Source organism: Poeciliopsis prolifica, unplaced genomic scaffold (assembly GCF_027474105.1).
Source record: "Poeciliopsis prolifica strain line A6 unplaced genomic scaffold, Auburn_PproV2 SCAFFOLD068, whole genome shotgun sequence".
NCBI classification, from domain to species: domain Eukaryota; kingdom Metazoa; phylum Chordata; class Actinopteri; order Cyprinodontiformes; family Poeciliidae; genus Poeciliopsis; species Poeciliopsis prolifica.
This window is the reverse complement of record NW_026562443.1, coordinates 946,190-966,294: the sequence shown is the minus strand read 5'-3', so window position 1 is coordinate 966,294 and position 20,105 is coordinate 946,190. Positions and strand designations below refer to the sequence as shown.

Here is a 20,105-nt window from a genome sequence, read left to right as displayed (position 1 = left end):
CGGTGATAATTTTTGGAAATACAGTAACATCAAATATGGGTCGTGCCACACCTCTACTCCCACAGGATGTATGTTTGTTCCCACCTTGGTGACATCTTGTGAATGTGGCAAAGAAGCGAATTGACCCAGGGCTGACCTCAGCAGATAACAAGAACACTGGACGTATTACAGCAAATTCCTTTAGTTTTATTTCTTGGAGTTTTCAACCTCTGTCTGTCATTGAATGAGCTGCCATTGGCAGCCTGTTAGAAATAGGCTGATCCAGGTCGACAAACTCTTGTGAAAACACACAGACATGTTGAACATGTCACCTCCCAATCGTTTTCTTTGAATCAATGAATCATTGAAGCCTGTTCTTTAATGAGGGCTCTTCCACATACATGGGACATCACCTCTTCTCTTTTATATACAATATTATTATTAGTTAATACATCTTCATGGCAGTAATACTATAGATTGATTGATGTCTTGACAACAGTTCCTAAAGTATAAGTAGGTGAAATCAGTATTGGATGGTCAGTTCTTTGAAGTTTATATTGGAACTTGGTCCCAAATCTGTGATTTGATTTGGGAAGAGTAAAGTTCTCTCTACATTACATTAACAATTCTGTCCATGGCCCCTGAATAGAAACTATGCCAACGCCTTACAGAGTTCGAAGTGTTCTGCTTTAGAATGGAAAATGTTTGCATCTTATGGAAAATGGAAATGTATCTGTGTAAGTTCAATAAATGAGATCCTTGCTGTGGAGAAATATCCAACATCCAAAGCATTGACACGCCAATACCTTTACTGCCTATTAATTACTAAATTGATAAAACCCTTGAAAAATTCTTAAGGCCTTGCATTAATCCAAACATGTTAGTTTTTGGAACATCATCTGCTTGTTTTTATTCAGCAGTGTGAAATAAATTGAGGGTTTCTGTTATCTTAAGAAGCAGTATAGTGTTAATAAATAAGGTAAGATGTTCACTAAATCTTTGTGAACATCCACTGAACATAGTAACTCTTATAAGTTATAAGTAACTTGTCAGAACCGACTTTGGTTCAAACAGTGTCAGGGAGTTGAGTGTTCAATATTTGGTGATTTATTTTACCACTGGGAGATGTTATTCATTTCTGTTTTACATAGGGTTAGTTTGTTGCATTTTTGCAGTTTTAGACATAATCAAACATTGTTTGACATGTAACCTGTTAGGTATTGTTTTGTTTCTGGATAAAATGTTTCAAATACCCAACCAAAATATTTATGTACTGTCTTTCCCTTACAAAGTACACAAGTGGTGTGTAAAGAATGAACGATAGGCAGCAAATGATGCAAAACATTTTCATAACTAACTATATTGAATAGACACTGCACATGTAAGACTTTCTTTTAATCCATGAATGGATATTATTTTAACAAAGACAGGCTTTCTTACTGACAAACTGATAGTTTATTATATTCTTCAATTCAACATTTTGCTGGCTTCTCTGATGTTTTTGATGGACATTACCTTCAGACACAACTTTTTAGGCCACTCATTGTCATCAAAACTGTTATTAAATGTTTGACAAGGACTTGATAAGAATGTGTCCTAAAACAGCTTCTTCCTGCTGTCAACTCACAGCTGTCGGTTGAGTTCAACACTATGAATATTAGGCAAAAAAAGGTTCAGTGATCTAGACTATTTTAGATGAACAAATCTAATTTTCATGTCTTAAATTAATAAATATTAAGCAAATTTAAATTAATAACTAGTATCCTTTCTCATGTTTAAGTGCGTCCATAGCCTCACCCCTCCTTATTGTGTGTGGCCTGCTTCACATTGCCACAGTTCTCTCAGATCTTCTGTCATACATCTTTTTTAGCTTTCCTGGTCTTACACATGTGGACAGATTTTGATACCTGTCTGTTAATTCAACAGAGTTTAAAAAAAAACCAGAATGCAGATGGAACTGGACAAAAATGATGGTACTTAAAACTTAATATCCTCAACCTTTAGAGGCAATCAAACAAATTCTTGTCAGATACTTCTTCACCTGTCCACAGTCCTGGTCCTCTCCTCATGGACAAACTGCTCCAGGTGTCTCCAGTTGAAGGGTGCCTTCTCCAGATGTTTCAGCTCCTTCCACAGATGTTCAACAGGATTTAGATCAGGACTGTCAGTAGGCCTATTCAGAATAATCCAATGTTTTTCTCTTAGCCATTCTTTTTCCGTTGTGTTCTGGGTCGAGACCCATGACCTGCAACTGATACCAAGCTTTCTGACTGTAGGCAGCACATTTTTCTGCAGAATGCCTGTATAGTCTTGAGATTTCATCACCTGCTCGACACTTTCAAGGCACCCTGTGCCTGATGCAGCAAAGCTTCAGAGCATAACTGAGCCTCCTCCATGTTCCACGGTGGCGACAGTGTTCTTTTCTTGCTGTGCTCCTTTTTTGCATCTGTGAACATGGAGCTGATGTGCCTCGTCAAAAAGCTTCAGTTTTGCCTCAATTGTCCAAGGGACATTCTCCCAGAATGCTGTGTGGCTTGCCACTATGCGTTGTGGTAAATTCCAGTCTCATTTTTATTATGCTTTGCTTTTCTCTTTGGTCATCTCTCATAAAGTTCTTTTTGGGTCAAACAACATCAGTGTCCCATGTGACACTGATGTACTTTGACCTTGTATTTCAGCTTTATTTCTTTGAAGGCTGGGCTCTTTGGTTACCATTCATATTATCCTTCTCTTTAGCTTGTCATCAGTTTTCCTGCTGTGGCCTCACTGGATGACCTTTAACTTCTGAATAATATGTGCAGCTGTGGTCACTGAAACATCAAGCTGCTGGTGTATCTTTAATGTGCTTTTCCTTCAATGTGCTGGTATATCATTTTCTTTCTAATATCCTAAGACAACTCTCATGGTTTGCTCGGCTCCATGCTCACTGTGCCACCGAACAGCACAGTGACTACTAATGTCTGATTTTCATTGGCTAAATTTTAGTACATTTATATTTATTATTTTGTGTCAGTTTATTATTATTACTATTTTAGCATCCACATGTATGTTAATTCTTTCAGTCTTTAGGAATGCACAGTTCAAAACACATCTGTTCAAACTGGCTTATTTGTGTTAAACATAGATTTTAACTGTTAAATCATACTTACAGACCTGTAATTTTTAATTGTTATAATAATTATTAATTTATTCTTTTCTGTAAGATGAGCCTGGTTTTTAGAAGAGCACTCTCCAGTAAAATATATTATGATTACCAATAACTCACACTACATTATGTATCCTGTCAGGTGTGTTTTTTTCATTTTAACTCATTTCTTAAAACAGTTTTTTTGCAGCGTGGGAAAATGTCTAACATGAAACTCCAACATCACGGAGTCGAGGAAGCTCCAGGGTCATCATAAAATCTCAACATTAATGTCATGAATATTTAAGTGTCATCTAAATTCAGGAGGAGGAGGAGTCATAGGAGGTGACATGCTGAGATCAAGTGTGTGAAGGTGTGAATCGGCCTAATTATATGGCGGCCATGCAATTGAAAGAGAGGGTCATACATCTGGTTAATAAGCCTGAGAGAGGAAGGCTAATTGCCATAGCGATGAAGGAAGTTGGGAGTTTCACATAAGGTGTTCAATAGGAATGGATTGTGTTTCTGAGCAAGGGCACACTATGGGCAGACAAAAGTTTGGCTTTTTATCCTTCATTGTTTACCTGTTTCTAAAGTCACTACAGAATCCTCTGTCAGTCAGATATGGAAGATGAAGTTTTAAAAAATACACAACAGAAACTTGTCATGTTATACTGGATAACCCAAAATTGCAATGAGTGGACTGCTTTTGATTACCAGCACTTAAAAAGTACCACATATTTTGGTCAAGCAAAAATGTATCAAAGGGTGTTAAATTCATTTTAAGTGAGAATAATTTTCAGTTGGTACAGTTTGCTTTCCAACAACACTGTTCAGCAAAACCCTTTGAAAAATCGCCCCCCCCATTCCCCCTCCAAAAAAAAAAAAAAGTTTGGAAAAAAACACTAGCACAACTTCCTTCTTCACAAATGTAAACATCAATGGAGTAGCGTCAGATTTTAGCTGTTGTAGGATTTCTCTTTTGTCTTTGGTAAAGACCACAAGCCATTTACTTTTGTTGTATTTTCCCAGAATTCCCTGCGCTATAGTCTTATTCTTGTCTTTGGAACGGTCTGCAGTTCGTTTGCATCCACATGTGCATTTGGACCACGGCAGAGTTCACTTTAATCGAACTGGGAGCTAAGTTTATTGGCGGACCAAAGTTCACTTTTTCGATCCACATCAGAGTTCAATTACACATTTACACCTTCACAAATAAACCAGACTTTCTAGGCAAAAGGACTGAAGTTGGATTAAAGTGTACTAAAGACAGCTGGTGTGAATTCAGCCTGTATGTGTTCTATATTGAGTGTACGTCCTGTTACCTCTTTTTGCAGCTGTGTTAAATTATCAGCAGTGATGCTTTGTGTTCAGTACAGGTACTGCAGTCGATGCAATTCACAGATATAAACAATAAAATACCATGGTTACTCTCATAGTTGGTTCTTTATAGCTGGTGACTTTGTGGCGTTATAAGTATCATTTAACAGACTGTTCCAGAAAGAGGGACAAATGAAAATACTGAGTAAGTTCTGGGGTAACTATGTGCATTTGCTGGGTTAACTATGTGCATTTGCTGGGTTTTTGGTTTTCGGAGCCAGATAGCCATTATCCTCAGTCAACTTACTGCTGCCACCTGTTCTGTGAACCAACCCTGCTTGCATACGTAGCAGAGTTGTTGGTGCAAATCTTGAGTTTGTCCTACTTTTTAGCTGAGACCTGGAACAAGAAATTGTCAGAAATGGTGTGTGCTTTTCTGGAGGAGCCTGTAGATGTTGGAGAGTAAATATTCTGCAGAAATCTCCATCAACAGATGGTGATCACACAGCTATTAGGTGTTATCATTCCCAGACTAATATTTTGCAGTTTTTTGCCTGTCAATTTATCTATATGAGATTTCAACCTGTACATCACTCATTTGACACAAGGACATTATTTCTGCTACACTTTGTTGCAATACTAACAGGATGCTGTCACAAATGTTACTGTTGATCTATAGCAAAGGCGCCTATGAGGTAGATGTGAAATTATTACTGACATGACTGTACTGAGATTCCCCTTAACACAGTGGTGTATGTCGCTGCTTCTCATTTTGATTTTGTGATGGTGTTGCTCCAGTTTTGGATGCAAGAAAACAGAGAAACGCATGAAGCATGCAACCACAACATTTAACTGGAAATCGGAACATAGTTGAATTTGGTCTTGTGTCATTCCGAGATCTGACTCAAAGGAACACTGCATTACTCACATTACCGCAGCTTTATGCCCAGAGCTTCATGTTGCAGCATATTTTCAGAGCATACAGGAGGGAGTCTAGAACAGATCCAGTGTCTGACTTGCTTTTAAATGGTCTTAACCTCCTTTCTGTAAGAGGTTAATCAGAGAAATAGTTAAATTCCAATCCCAGGATGGGCTCTCAGTGTGACATCCTATTGTCTCTGTACAGTAGAACTCCCCTCACAGCCTTAACTTAAACCTCCAACCATTTAAATGGTAATCTGTTCAGGGCTTTAGAAGACCTCTAGTCCTCATGGATTATCTGGGAGGGTCTTTATGTGATATGCCCCACAAACCTTCACCCCCCCATCCTTCTAGTTAGCTTTAGTACACCAGCCCTACAGCCTGTTATGAAAACCTCTTTTCTCTGGCGGGCTTAGCTCTGAGTTCAGTCGCATGCCTCTGGTAGACTGTCCTTCTCAATAATACACATCCATGGAAAGAAAGGCTTACCGGTGCTCATTTCAGTAATAAAGATTATGTCATTTTGACTTGTTTATTGTTAAAACACTGTGCCCTTTGCCTAGCTCATTCAAGGGAAGGGTGAGTGGAGGGGTCAAACTTTTTACTGCAGTCAAAATGTTAGGAATCTTGAGAAGCAAACAGCAGCATCTCCCTCCTTGTGTGTTTTGGATTTCTCAACTGTTTCATCCATACACACAAGGTTCACAGGTCAAATTCCTGACCATGATGACAGTTGCTAAAATGCTATGTTTACCATTTAAATATAAGAAGCAGTAAGGAGTTAAAAAGCATTGATATCCTTGACTTTGAATGCTGCTGTTTCAATGAGGATTACAGATACTTTTATCATTTATATTTTGTGGGTATAAGTGGGCCTTGGATAGACTTCAAATAAGATCCATGGGTAGAAAATGGTTAATGCACAAAAATATTAAACATAATCAAATAAATGTAATTTTAAGCAGAAAAACATCAAAATACTTAAACGAGCGGTATTGTGTGAAATTGGCATTTTTGAGCATAACATCATGTTATATTGCTAGTCCCTCATGAAAAACATGAGGGACTAGCATTCATATTTGCCTCTCCTGAAGGGGATATCTCTTCAACCTGCTTTTAATATTCTTTGCTCTGACAGGCTTTAAATGAATAGTTGTTTTTTTGCAGAATATTTTCCTGTTTTCAATACTCTTTACAGAGTTAAAATATAATAAGCTTTCATTAGCTTGTCAGTTAGTTAGACTGTCTGCTTTATGAACATGCTACTCTTGTTGTAGCTTCTACATAGCACCATCTTTGTAGAAGAGTGGTGGGTGAGGCTCCTTCGTTTCCATGCCGACTGTCTTTGTCTCTGTAACAACCAAAAATAAAAGCCTTATTTTTTCCAGCTTATCAGCGGTGTACATTAACAGACTTTTACTAAAAGGACATTAATCTTTACAGTTGTCAATCTGTGAACTTTTTAAATCCCTGGTATGTTGTGATGTTGCTAACTGCACCATGCAGTCAGTGGTCTGGTAATGTGAAACTTTTCTAATACCTGAAATTATACTGTAAGCATGGCTTAAAACCAGCAGCGCTAATGAAACCGCAGGTACGGGAAGCCTACAGAGTCAACTTTAGGAAAAAAAGTTTAGGAAACCGTTATTGGCTTTCCTTCCAAAATCCAGGAGACGGGTAAAGGTCTGATTGTCTGCGTGTGTTTACTGCCTCTCGATGCATCACTTCAGAGTCTAACTTTAATCAGATGTTTGGTTAGCTCCACGTATCATAGACACAGGACATCTCAGACCTCTTGTATCTCATTCTTTTTTGCTTGAAGTCAAAAAGTTTAATTCAGTTGTTTTACGTTTAGCATTTATATGAAGCATCTCTTGTGTGAAAAAGTCAAATTTGAATGCAAGATGGCACAGAAAGACCAAGATGTTTAAAGCCGCAGCGGTCGTGGATATGTATAACTGCACTTCTGAAACGTAGAATATGCACCTGAACTTTATTCTTGGCTCCATCAGAGTTGGAGGTAGATGAGGGGGATTAAGAAGACATTTCCAGCAGCTGCCTTCCTCTGAAGTCCTTAAACTTCCACTGCACTTTTCTGATTGTCACAGTAGCTTTTCCGGTGGATTTTAAGCAGGATTCATCTCTCTTTGATCCGCTTCATACTCTGCTGTACGTGTGCAACTGTTTGATTTGCTGCACAAAATGTCTCCTATTTTCTTTCTCCACATCTTATTTGCTAATTGGCAACAACATGGGAAGCCGTATTTTGGTCGACATTTTCAGGTTTCCTATGCGCCTCGCGTCCCATGCTCTGCAGTGGCATCCAAACGATAAGTCCAGTTTCAACTAAAGAATTGTTTTACCCCTCCATCTTTTTCTGTTTTTTCCAACTAATTTCCAGATCAGATCAAGATATCATTAAAAAAAGAACATACAAAAAGCAGTTTTGAAATGTTTAATTTAATGGACATCTTAACTCTGATTTGCATACTTAGTGTTGAGATGTCCATTTTTTACAAGTATTATTAAAATACACCCCTCTTTATTGTGGCCTTTATTGAAGATTAGTAACCACCAATGAAAATCCTAATCAATAAACTATACTTCTCATCTGGATGACTTGTACTGATTAGCTTTTCTACAGCTGAACAGTTCTGTGACCCAAAGGCTGTTGCATTTCTACCATACTGCTGCTGATAGAAGGGAAGGCAGAGACTGTGAAGAAGTCAGCTGTATCGTTTTGAGTCATCAGGGCTCCTGAATAAAACATACCTAAAACATCTCAGTTCTCCATCTGAGTTCCTATTACTGCCCAATATTCACATAACCATGGTCTTAGCTGTTTGGGATTTGGGTCACCTTACCAAATTCCAAACAACTCTCATGATCTCAGTTAAAAAAATGTGTCTTTCACAAATATTTCAGTGCCTACTATTAAGTTGGTATTTGTGTATCTGCGAATAAAGAAGCAAAATGTATTGTTATAATGGTTTTAAATGTTATCCCCCCCAAACTCAATGTGCAGATGATGCAGCTGACCAGCGTACTTGCCTTATTTGTGGAGACCGCGCCACAGGTCTGCACTATGGCATCATCTCCTGCGAAGGCTGCAAAGGCTTCTTCAAGCGCAGCATCTGCAACAAGCGGGTGTACCGCTGCAGCCGGGACAAGAACTGCGAAATGTCCCGCAAGCAGCGCAACCGCTGCCAGTACTGTCGTCTGCTCAAGTGTCTGCAGATGGGGATGAACCGCAAAGGTAAGGAAAATCTAAACAAAGATCATGTCAGTTTAGGCAAATATATTATCTGATGTAAATAAAAGTAGAAGAATATTCAAATATTTTTACAGTTGGACTACCCAGCAAATGCACATAGTACCGAGCCTTTAGTTTCTCTTAGTTTATAAACAGTGTCTGAGTTAGAACTGCAACTAACAATTATTTTAATAATCAACTATTCTGATGATTGATTGATTGGATAAAAAAATGGCACATTCTGTTGATTTTTCATTTGACTGTTTATACATATAAATATAATAAAATATGTAGAAAAAGTCAATCAAATCCTTTTTGATATAAGAAAATATTTTATTTCTCCTAAATGCAATAACAAAATTTCTTTAGGGAATACCATATTAAGTTTTTTTTTTTTTTTTTACCTTAAATGCAAAATGTATACATATTGTACAGTTTTGGCTTAATTACTACTCTGACTGTGTTTGCCCAGCAAATGGACTTTGAATCTGGATACAGTTAATAAGTACCTGACTTGTAAATTAGTTGACAATTATTTCAGTAATTGATTCGTCACGAGGAATCTGATCCTTTTTTTTCATGCCTATTCTGTGTTTCTTTTATTACCAGCTAGTCTATATTATTCTTCCGTGAAACTGCATTTAATTTGGATGTGAAATTTTGACTTACATTAAGAAGACCTTTCGCTTGCAGATTTGTAAACATAATGATGGTTAAAAATGATGCTGGTGATGCTAGCTAGCACTTATGTTTGCTGAGGTTACAAGACTCTGTAGATAAACTTTCTTCCTGGCCTGTGACCCTGCCCATCAAACATTTACAGGAGGAGATGTTTTGGGTCATGTGATGACAGCCTGTTGTTGGGTGTCTGGCTAAAGAAAACTAATCTGGTTTCTTGTTATAGAACCAGCTACAAACTACCTTTTACACCAGCTCTTTTGTAGCAGTGAGGGAACTTTTGGGGATAAACCTAAAACCTTAACAATATGTATCTTAAAGCCAGGAAACTGTTTCTTCATGTTCCTCACAGCTTCAATCTGAACTTAGAGACCAAGCAAACCTCCCCTGAGCTTTTTGTTATATTTTTCCCTTCATGAAGCAGAAATGCCTCAGATTTTGGGGGTTTGCAGCTGAACCCAGGCCTGAGGCTTTTTATGGCCTCATGCTGCCCCCTAGTGGGGTAAAAGTTTTACTAACTAAATGGGCTTCCTGAAAGATTAACTTTTTAGTTTATATTGGGTCTGCAGTAACTTTAACTAAATCCAAAATAGTTTTAAATCATATAGGGAATTTCCTCAAGTGGATTTCACTCAGAAATAGGGAAGAAAAAGAAATGAAAGTCATCCATGGCTTATGATGAAAACCAGAGCCAGAGAAAAAAAATCCTATTTTTGCCACAAGGTAGTGCTCTTATACTTACTGTTTATACCTCATATAAACAAATGTGGGTTATGTTTTGTTTTTTTATTTATCTTTTTTGTGGCTTACAGCAATCAGGGAGGACGGCATGCCAGGAGGGAGGAACAAAAGCATCGGGCCTGTGCAGGTAAATCAACTCAAATGTTACTTCATGTGACTTACTCTGACCTCAGTCCAACACTGAACCACTTCTACACACAATTCTTATCCCCAGAAATACCTGGCATAAAGAGAGCCTCTTTAAAGACTGAACCATTCATTAAATGACAGCTTGTAAGGGTCAGAGCAGCTCAGTAGTGCATCACTACTCGTTTCACCGTATGGACGCTCGTGGAGTTATGAGAACGAGCCCTGACCTTGTTATATCACCAATCATGCAGCTGCTGATTATTCCTATTCAGCCGCAGCTTCATTATGGAGGAGAGTGAGAGAAGCTGAGTGGACACGAGAATAAGTGGCGCTGAGGCCTTATTCACCAAAGTGATATGTTCGATTCTTTCTTGCTCAATTCACAGCAGCGCCCACTTCCATTAGAAAAAAAAAAAAAAAAAAACTCATTTATTTCTGCCCCTCACCGGAAGGAGGACCTTTCACTCATTAATATGAAATAAATGGCCTGTTTTGGTTTACGTGCTGAATTGATGGAAGTGAAAGTGAATTGACCCCAGTCATCTCTGCGATACCCCATGTGCTGAGGCCTTTCATCGACACCTTTGTTTGTGTTTCTGGCTGCTCTGACCTGCAAGGATCCTATTATTTTAGGCCTGCGTGCCACTCAGTTGAACACTATCTTACACACACGCACACACACACACATTCTCTTTCTCCTCTAGTTCCCTGTTTCATTGTGCGATTGTGTCCTTGCTCCTCGCCGCTTGAGTAAAAAGCATCACACTGCCAGTCACCGCTTTTCAATTAAGCTGAGAAAAACACAGATTTTCATTGAGCGTTCTGTAAGCGGGTTTATTTGTGTGTTTCAGATAACAGAAGAGGAGATAGAGCGAATCATGTCAGGGCAGGAGTTCAAGGAGGACGCCCCGGAGCACACCTGGGGCAACAACGGCGACAGTGACCACAGCTCCCCCAGCAATGGAGCCTCTGAGGGCAACCAGCCGTCCCCTGCCTCCACTCTGTCGTCCAAGTGAGTGGATCAGCTTACCCACTTTGCATAGTGGTGCCAGCACTTGCCCCCATCGTTGAGATAATGAGCCGGCCCTGACAGTCTAACACTTTCTCACCCACAACTTAACGAAGGCATTCAGCAGCCAAAGAATGCCTGAACATTCCCCTCTTCGCTTAGGCTTGGTGACGGTGACAAACTCTGAGAACTTGCTGCACATTCTGCTTCTCTGGCTGCGTAGTCAAGCGCGTCGTCTGCACTCATCAAGGACAAATATTGTCTAGGCACCCGCATGACGGCATTTATTTTAGTCTCATTCTGTGTAAACAGTCGGTTTATCTCAGCATTCTCATTGTCTGATAGCTATTCAGAGCAATAATTGTTTTATCTGAGTGAATCTTAGCAGAAATGAACAACAGTTCCAGAAAGCCTGTGCCTCAGTATGCACAAAATGTAATTTTTTTTTTCTGGAAGGTTGTGAAACAGTTCAAAGTTTTTCAATAAAAACAGGAGAGATCAAGATCTAAGACCAGTGAGGGGTCAGTTTTAGCTGAAACTGGCTCACCTCATTCAAATGAAGGTACATACAAGGTCTACAAACATCCCTACAACGTCTCAAATTTATGTATAATTAATTAAGGCCTTAAAATGTCTTAAATTTGTTTAAAAAATGAAAGTTGTCCTTAAATATATCAATCACAGGTGTCAAATTGTATTGTAGCAAAACTGTTTAATCTCATATAAGTCGTCTTCTGTCAGGCAAAAGTTTTCAGTTGTGAACAAACGTCCTCATTAAATTCTGTGTGTAACTTGAGGCTCCTAAAGGCTACTGCTAACTCGCTACTGGTATGTCTTTGCTTGCAGTAGGTAGAATTTTTGCGTCTGTCATGGGTAAGGACTAAGTTATTGGCAGTTTTCTGGACAGTGCTTGTTTATGCTACTGCATTCTTTGCCAAAAAAAAGTGTTGTTAGCTTGGCACTATGGAGGGATAAGGCTGTAGAGATCCATGTGTTGTGTGCGAATCAGAAAGCTGCTGACCACAAAGAGTCCCTAGAAATATGACATTTGGTATGGTTGATTATAATACAGCAGGATCCCCCAAACATACTGTATGTTTATAGTTTTTCAGTCTCTAATTTAATTTGGTATTAAAAATGTCTTAAAACATCTTAAATTTGAAACTTGCAGATATCCTGACTTAAACAGTTGACTTATGTTCTCCATGTTGACCTGCGGACTCTTTTCATTCTCCCAGTCGATCCGTAGAAATGAACGGCTACACTGCAGCGCTCAGGGACCAGTACATCAACACCTCCATGTCCACACACTACCAACTCCTGCCTCACCTGTTCAGCTACGCAGCCCAGTCAGGCCTGCTGACCCCACAGCCCCGCAGCGTCTACCCACAGTCCCACCCTCTGGTGCTGCAGCTTGTGGCTGCTGAGGACCTGTCCCCCCTCACCACCCCAATGCTCATAGAGGACGGGTGAGTCTTTGACTGCACAACAATTTCAGTGCTATAAGAAGTCACAGATTTGTTCTGTTTTGCTCCAACCCAGGCCTCCCACTTTCTGTGTAAATTTCACATAGATTAAAACGTCACTCAAATCTATTACTCTGAAAACGGTTAAGTAATTTCTAAAGCTTTGAGAGCCACAGCAGTAGCTGTTATTGACAGACGGAGAAAACATGGAACAGTGGAGAACATTCCCTGGATTGATGACTCTCCTCACATATGGAGGAATCATGGAGTAGGTCATAGAGGAACCAAGAAAAACACCTAAAGATCTGCTCACTTCACTTCCATCAGCTAAAGTCAGAGTTGAGGATTCAAAAGAAAGCGGGACTGAGTAAAGATGGCATCCATGGACGTTTCCAAGTTGAAAACCTCTGCTCATCAAAAAGATCACAAAAGCCAGTTGATGTTTTATTGATCTTCATTAAGATGTTTGAGAACATATTGTGTGTGACTTTATTATCATTTATCACAATAATTACTGGAACACTTTATCGTCCAGGAAAATGTATTACCATGAGAGGCCTAGCAATAGTGTGATGGTGGAAGGCTGCTTGGCTTCTTCAAGTTATGGATAGCGTTCTGTAAACTGAATGGCTTAGTCAAAGTCTGGACTTAAGTCCAATTGAGATGTTGTGACATGACGCTAACCTTTAGCAGACCATTAATTCAGAAACCCTCCAACGATGCTCCATGAAAACAACAAAGGACAGAGATGTAAAAGCTGACTTCCTGGTTTGAAAACACTTGATTGGTTGTTGTTGCTACAGAGGATGACCTGGCCAGTTGTTAGAATTAGTTTTTCACATAGAGCCATCTGGATTTGGATATTTAATTTATTCCCTATATAAATAGAACCATCATTTCTATTTATAAAGAAATGTCTTTGTTTATGGAATTGATAATTGAAACAAAGTGTAAGAATAAAGCAAAACCAGAAGATATCTGTGAGGGGCGTGGCAGCTGTTCAGCAGCAGTGTGACATCATGTTTCGCTCTGCCTGGTGTATCCCAGGTACAAGGTAACCCAGGTGGAGCTGTTCGCCCTGCTGTGTCGCCTGGCGGATGAGCTGCTCTTCCGTCAGATCTCCTGGATTAAGAAGCTGCCTTTCTTTTGCGAGCTGTCCATAGAGGACTACACCTGCCTGCTCAGCTCCACCTGGCAGGAGCTCATCCTGCTGTCTTGCCTCACCATCTACAGCGCCCAGATCTTCGGAGACTTGGCCGACGTCACTGCCAAGTACACGCCGTCTGATGATGAGCTGCAGGGGTGAGTGGCGTGGAGAGGTGTTGAGCAGGAGTAACCTTTATTCATGTTTGGTGTAAAGTTGTTTTATCTTTTGCATTTGAAAAGAAGAGCCTGACCGGCCTAAACTAGAACATAATGTCTGCAGTATTGGTGATGAAATGACATAACTAGTGTTTGTACAATATCAAAGATGTCAAAGGGAGCAATCACTTCTGACCCCCTTAAATCTACAGGGTTTTACAAACATAGGACAGTATCTGTTGTGTTCCAGCTTCAGTTCTGTCTGGAACCAGGTTCCCAGCTGCAGCAGTCAGCTGCTTCAGTTTGAATGTGTTGTGTGAAACAAACACCCAGAACACCCAGTCCTCTGCCAGAAGGCAAGGTTAGCAGAAAGCCAGCGGTGTGCTTATCAGTCTTCAAACCACATATTGTGTTAAAAACAGGAACAGAACAACAGGATTCTTATCTATGTTTGAAAATGTGGGAGCTGTTTTTAATATTTTCCTGCTTTGGAAAAGTACAGGTCAAAATGAAATCCAACATTGAAAAACATTTACCCTCTATTAATATTCTATTCATATAGAATATAAAATTCTGTTCTCCATAAAAATTTACTTCTTTTTTTTAATTCTTGATATACAATAAAAAAATGTTGTTCTCAGTGGGAATACTTTGCATACAAGATATGTAAAAAAAGACACTAGAACAGTTTCCAAAGTTGCAAATATATATTTTCTTCCTTATGATTTTCTTGTGAAACAGTCAGCAGGTTGAAATAGAAATCCTGACACAGGTCCTGGCATGTACTGGGAGCATATAAATGACCTAAAAATGTCCCTCTAACTACCTCTGATAAAAACAAGTGAAGGAATCATATAGGAATCATGGAACATCCCCAGAAGGCATTGCTCACTATTTTGTTTATACAGTTATTATTAAAGTAAGTCATTTTTTTCTCATACAAATATGTAAAAATAACTAAGTTGAATGACATGTATTTATATTCCACAGTGCTGTTAAATGATAAATAGCTTGTACTTGTAAAGCGCTTTATCAAGTCCAGAGGATCTCAAAGCGCTTCAGACTACATTCAGTCATTCACCATTCACACACACTCGCACACTGATGTTGGTGAGCTACTGTTGGTAAACACAGCTGCTGTAGGGCAGAGCAAAGGTAAGATCAGCCTGCTGTGCACTGGGGCCACTGGGCCCTCTAACCACCAAGAGCAGCAGGCAAGGCGGGTGAAGTCTCTTACCCAAGTCCACAATGACGAAGGCAATGGGGATCGAACCTGCAACATGCCAATTGTGGGGCAAACCACCAACATCCCAAATGTCCCAACCCTTAATGTTTGAAAATAATTCATAATGAATGTGTTAAAAGTCCCAGTCCTAATTGAATCATAAGTTCGCCATGTTCAGTTTCGCCTGCATCCTCTAAAATTAGCACTTCATTCTACTAATATTATAACTTTATTCTGCTCACGAGTTTATTGTTGTATCGTTTACTTTTTTCTCATGTTATTATGACTTTATTCTCATAATCACATTTTTTTCCATAGCCTCTACTTCATGCTCCATACCTTATACAGTTGCTAATGTTCACTTCAATAATAGTTTTGCTGAGCTGTTCCTTGTCAGTTTTGTTTTAAATCACTGTCTTCTTAGCCAAACAGTAGCACAATTAAACTTGGTTTCTGTATTTACTGGACATGAAATGCTTTAACCGGAGGAGCCTTCAGACGACGCTGCTTCGTCTGCAGGCTATCTGTGTGCATGCATGTGTGTGTGTTTAATCTAACTCATTACAATAATCAGTGTCTCCCACGGCTGTCTTGTGCAGGCTGTTAGCAAACACAACATGTTGGCTTTTCCAGGTAGCCTGCAGGACTTCTGCCCTAATGATTCACCAAGAAGGATGTAGATATTAGGAGTTCCATGTTCCACGTTACAGAGGCGAGTCGTTCTGCTCTGGGAGCCCTGCGTCTCTCAGCAGGGACATTATTTTTCTTGGTGAAGCGCCAGAGAAGGAATCTGTGAACAGGAAGACTCCCCGAGCCAGAGCTGTGACTAGCACTGTCTAGCATGAGAAAAACACAGCAGGTAGAAAGGGATGAGGGCCGGAGGAGGGTGGAGGTGAATGTGTAAATCACACTTGAATTATCTGACTTTATGACACACATCCCTGTGATATATGGTGGTGCTGTGCCGCTCCAGACAGCCTTCCTTTGAGTTTAGAGCTTTCAGCAGGGGGGTTGATTTACAGCAGCGATGGTTAACGTTGTCATAGAGATTAGGAGTTTAAGAGCCACAGAATCAGGGAGGCGATGATGAGGAAAATTAAACTTCATGAATGTTTCTATTTCCTCCAAAGATCTGTGGGAGAACGAGATGTTTTCAGTTCTTTGAGTGGATTTAACAGAATCCTCCCTCTTTTCTGAAACACACAAAATACTGTGAGCGTTTGTCTTGCAGTAAAAATATCCAAACGTTTTCCTGGATCTGTAAAAATGCTGTCATTTTTACAGATTCTGTGTAGAGAAACAAAACCATTTCAAGCTTTTCTGTCCAACTGTCAAGTGTGTTTGTGTGATCCCACAGCTTCAGTGAAGATGGGATGGAAGTGATGGAGAGGCTGATATATCTGTTTCGTAAGTTCCATCAATTGAAGATCAGCAATGAGGAGTACGCCTGTATGAAGGCCATCAACTTCCTCAACCAAGGTGATGAAGAGCAGCTGTCTGTTGTCATTGAGTCCAAACTATTTTGACCACGTCACACAACCATAACGCTGCTGTCTCTGTCCAGATATCAGAGGACTGTCCAACGTCTCCCAGCTGGAGCAGCTGAACAAGCGCTACTGGTACGTGTGCCAGGACTACACCGAGTACAAGTACCCACACCAGCCCAAGCGCTTTCCTGAGATCATGATGTGTCTGCCCGAGATCCGCTGCATCGCAGGTAAGGCCAGAGGGCAACACGTGATTCCTCAAACACACTTCTAGATCCGAATTCAAGAGAAAAGGGTCTAACCTAAAGCTGAATGTAACTTTTACACAATTATGTTTTTTTCTATATTTGTTAAAACTGTGACCTGTGTTAAAGTATGATGCCGATAATTTGGGAAAAGGGATACTGATTACTTCTGTCTGAAGAAATGCACACTTCCCAGTCAAAATCAGAGCCAGGAGGAGGGGCTTAGCACTGTCAGTCAATATCATATACTCAATGTCGTAATGGCAGAGAAACAATGTGAACACTGAACTACTGCTGCAACGTGTGGGATTTAAAGCTACCTGTATTCTCCATGTTAATTGACTGAATAAATACCTGCTATTATTACAAGTATTAGTTTCAGATGAGATTTCTTTTAAATGATTAAATTTTATCAGAATAAAGATACAAAAATATCAAAAGAATGTTGAAAACTTATTTGGAAAAAAAAAAACAAGAATGAAAATCCTCTCGTTCACAGCCTTTCCGACTTCAATTGGAGAAATGTTATCTACATAAACCATAAAAATTATTATTATTTTTTTTTCTTTCACTTTCACAGCGGGAAAAAGTTGCATACCGTATTTTCCGGACTATAAGTTGCTCCGGAGTATAAGTATAAATTTATTTGATGAAATCCAACACAAAGAACAGACATGTCATCTTGAAAGGCAATAAAAATAGAACAGAGGCAACAACAGGCTGAAGAATTGTACGGTATAACGTTATATGACAAACATGTGCCTGGTATGTTAGCATAACATATTAAGAGTTATTCAGATAACTACAGCATAAATAACATGCTAAGTTTACCAAACCATCCGTGTCTCTCCAAATCGCTAGATGCAATGAAATCTTTGTCCTTGGTGTCGCTTGTAAACAACTCTGCTAATTCCAAAAGTAGAATAACACAGGCCTAGAGCGCCCTCTTAGGTTTAGTGTGAAAATAAAGTGATATAATATAATGATGTGTTAATTTCCACCCATAAGTCAAAACTATGAAAAAAACTGCGCAGAAAAGAGCAAGCAGGACAAAGTGATTGGCAGCTCTAAGACCCTCCTCCTGGCTCTGGTTGGCTGCCTCAGTCTGAGTGATGTATTTCTGCAGTTAGAAGTGGAAGAGCTGCAAGAAGACAAAAGAGCTCAATTTTTTTCAGATTGTCTGTTTTATTCTATACTGTCATGACATTATTATCAGTTTAACAAGTATGCAAAGGTCTTTTACATGTATATCTTTTACTAATAAATATATTTTTTATAAAAGTTGCATAACAGCATAATCAGCAGCCATCCTACATTGTAAGCCAAGAACAAAAGAGCCCTCATTCTGATCCTGCCAGTCAGGATGGGTTTCTTGGGAATGAGGGTAGCATCAGATCTGTGGATGATAAAAGTCACAAATTACTTTTGATAATTAATTCATGGCTCTGAAAAACAGGAAATGCTGCCATCAGGGAGAGGAACACGCCAACTGCAAATTCAGATGTTATCAGCATCAGATTTAAAATACCCACATTTTGCCTAACTGACTGTAAACAAAAGGGTCATTGAGGTGCTTGAAGAAACCCTGGATAATGGTTTCAAGATCTGGAAACGTCTTGATATTCTAACAGTTTTGAAAAAAAAAGTTCTAATTAACTTTAAGGAGAAAAGACTCCCTACAGAAAGTTAAGTGATTATTATTTATATTATGTTCAAACATTTAAATTGCATAGGAAGGTCATTTAACTTTACACAAGCTGATTTAATTATTGTGATAATTACTTTTCCTACTGGCTCAAGGACTTATTGATCTGTGTAGCTGAAATAAAGTAAATTTTTTTATATGTTGAAGTTAGTGAAATTGGAGGATTTTTTTCTTTGACCAATCAAGTTAATCATATATGTAAGATGTGTGTGTGTTTCTGCTATGTAGAATATTATCACAAAACATTTTTAATAACTGTGAATTGAAACATTTGATTTGTTTGTATCTCCAAAGTGCAGGTTGCCATTTTGTTATTTTGAAACTGAACCCAAACACACCAAAGTCCACATCACATCTACATCTACAAGCATGAAGTACCTTCTTCTCCCTCGCCAAAACTTTTTTCAGACCTTAATGTCTAGATGTCATAGTGTTGACAATTGGTAGCAAAGCACTTTTTTGGCTTGTTATTGTGAAATAATTTTGGCCTTTCTACCTGGAGATGAGATACTTATTCCTGACATCTGCTCATAGATCCAAGGATTCTGTTTAACCTGCTCTTGTGTCATGGAAGGTGCTGAAGGATAAATTGGACCTAAGCCTAAAAGCTGAGGATGTGATGTTGTGTCTCTGAGTTTGACCTGCCTCTGTGTGGTTGTCCTCCCAGGGAAGCTGGTGAACGTCCCCCTGGAGCAGCTCCCCCTCCTGTTTAAAGCAGTCTTGCACTCCTGCAAATCCAGCCTGACCAGCTACCGGACCGGCCCGTCGCCCTGCGCGACCGCCCCCTCTGGAAACTAACCTATCCCGACTGCCGAGCCTAGGGACCGGTCTCCCCTCCTGTGAATGTGACAAGCAGCTAGTTCTTTTTTTTTTTTGTAATATTTTTCTTTATATATTTATTACACGACAGAGCTGAATGTATGCTGATTTACACTGTGCACATCTTCTGTACAAAACAAATGCTCAAAGATGCATTGGTCTTTGGAGTTTACAAGTGTATATCCAGTTTGCTCAATGTGTCGCCGTTGCCATTGTTAGACTAGACTTTAAAAGAGCTTATTTTATTCAGACAGGGCAGCAGGACACATTTGTGATTTGTGACTACCTCAGGAAGATGTTGTTGCTATTTTCAGGTACCTTTTCTTGCTTTGAAATGAAGAGTTGCCCGGTCTAAAATCAAACCTGTGGATGCTTTGACATCTCAATCAGAGACTGAATGTTAAAATGAGCTGCAGAAATCAGACTTTAGAAACATCAGTGTTGTGTTGCACTGAAAATGCAAAATCCATTAGCAGAATTTTAGCTACTTTATATGCATGGACTCTCAGTTATCCTGTATTCGGGAGGCGGTCCTGTCCGTTTAACATTCCATGAGTTAAGTTGGCCGTTGGATCTGTGGGATCACTGAAAAAGGAGCATACGGGTATTTTTTACAATCATAGACTAGGGATGTGAGGCTTTATTGCAGGGGAAGGGGAGGGTAGCTAGGTTTGCTGTTTTTGTTTCACTTTTCTTTCTAGA

General features: G+C 39.4%; 1 protein-coding gene across 3 annotated transcripts in view; it reads left to right on the top strand.

Moving 5' to 3' along the window:
- The window catches only part of nr6a1a (nuclear receptor subfamily 6, group A, member 1a), a 100,961-nt gene extending 81,528 nt beyond the window's left edge, over positions 1-19,433 (top strand). For all 3 annotated transcript variants that reach the window (XM_055020520.1, XM_055020522.1, XM_055020523.1), the window contains 8 exons: positions 8,370-8,600; positions 10,088-10,143; positions 10,997-11,157; positions 12,393-12,623; positions 13,668-13,922; positions 16,505-16,626; positions 16,712-16,864; positions 19,252-19,433. In XM_055020520.1, coding sequence (XP_054876495.1) covers positions 8,370-8,600; positions 10,088-10,143; positions 10,997-11,157; positions 12,393-12,623; positions 13,668-13,922; positions 16,505-16,626; positions 16,712-16,864; positions 19,252-19,382 — 1,340 coding nt within the window. In that variant the 3' untranslated portion in view covers positions 19,383-19,433. The remainder of the gene's footprint in view (positions 1-8,369; positions 8,601-10,087; positions 10,144-10,996; positions 11,158-12,392; positions 12,624-13,667; positions 13,923-16,504; positions 16,627-16,711; positions 16,865-19,251) is intronic.
- Positions 19,434-20,105: the final 672 nt, after the last annotated feature.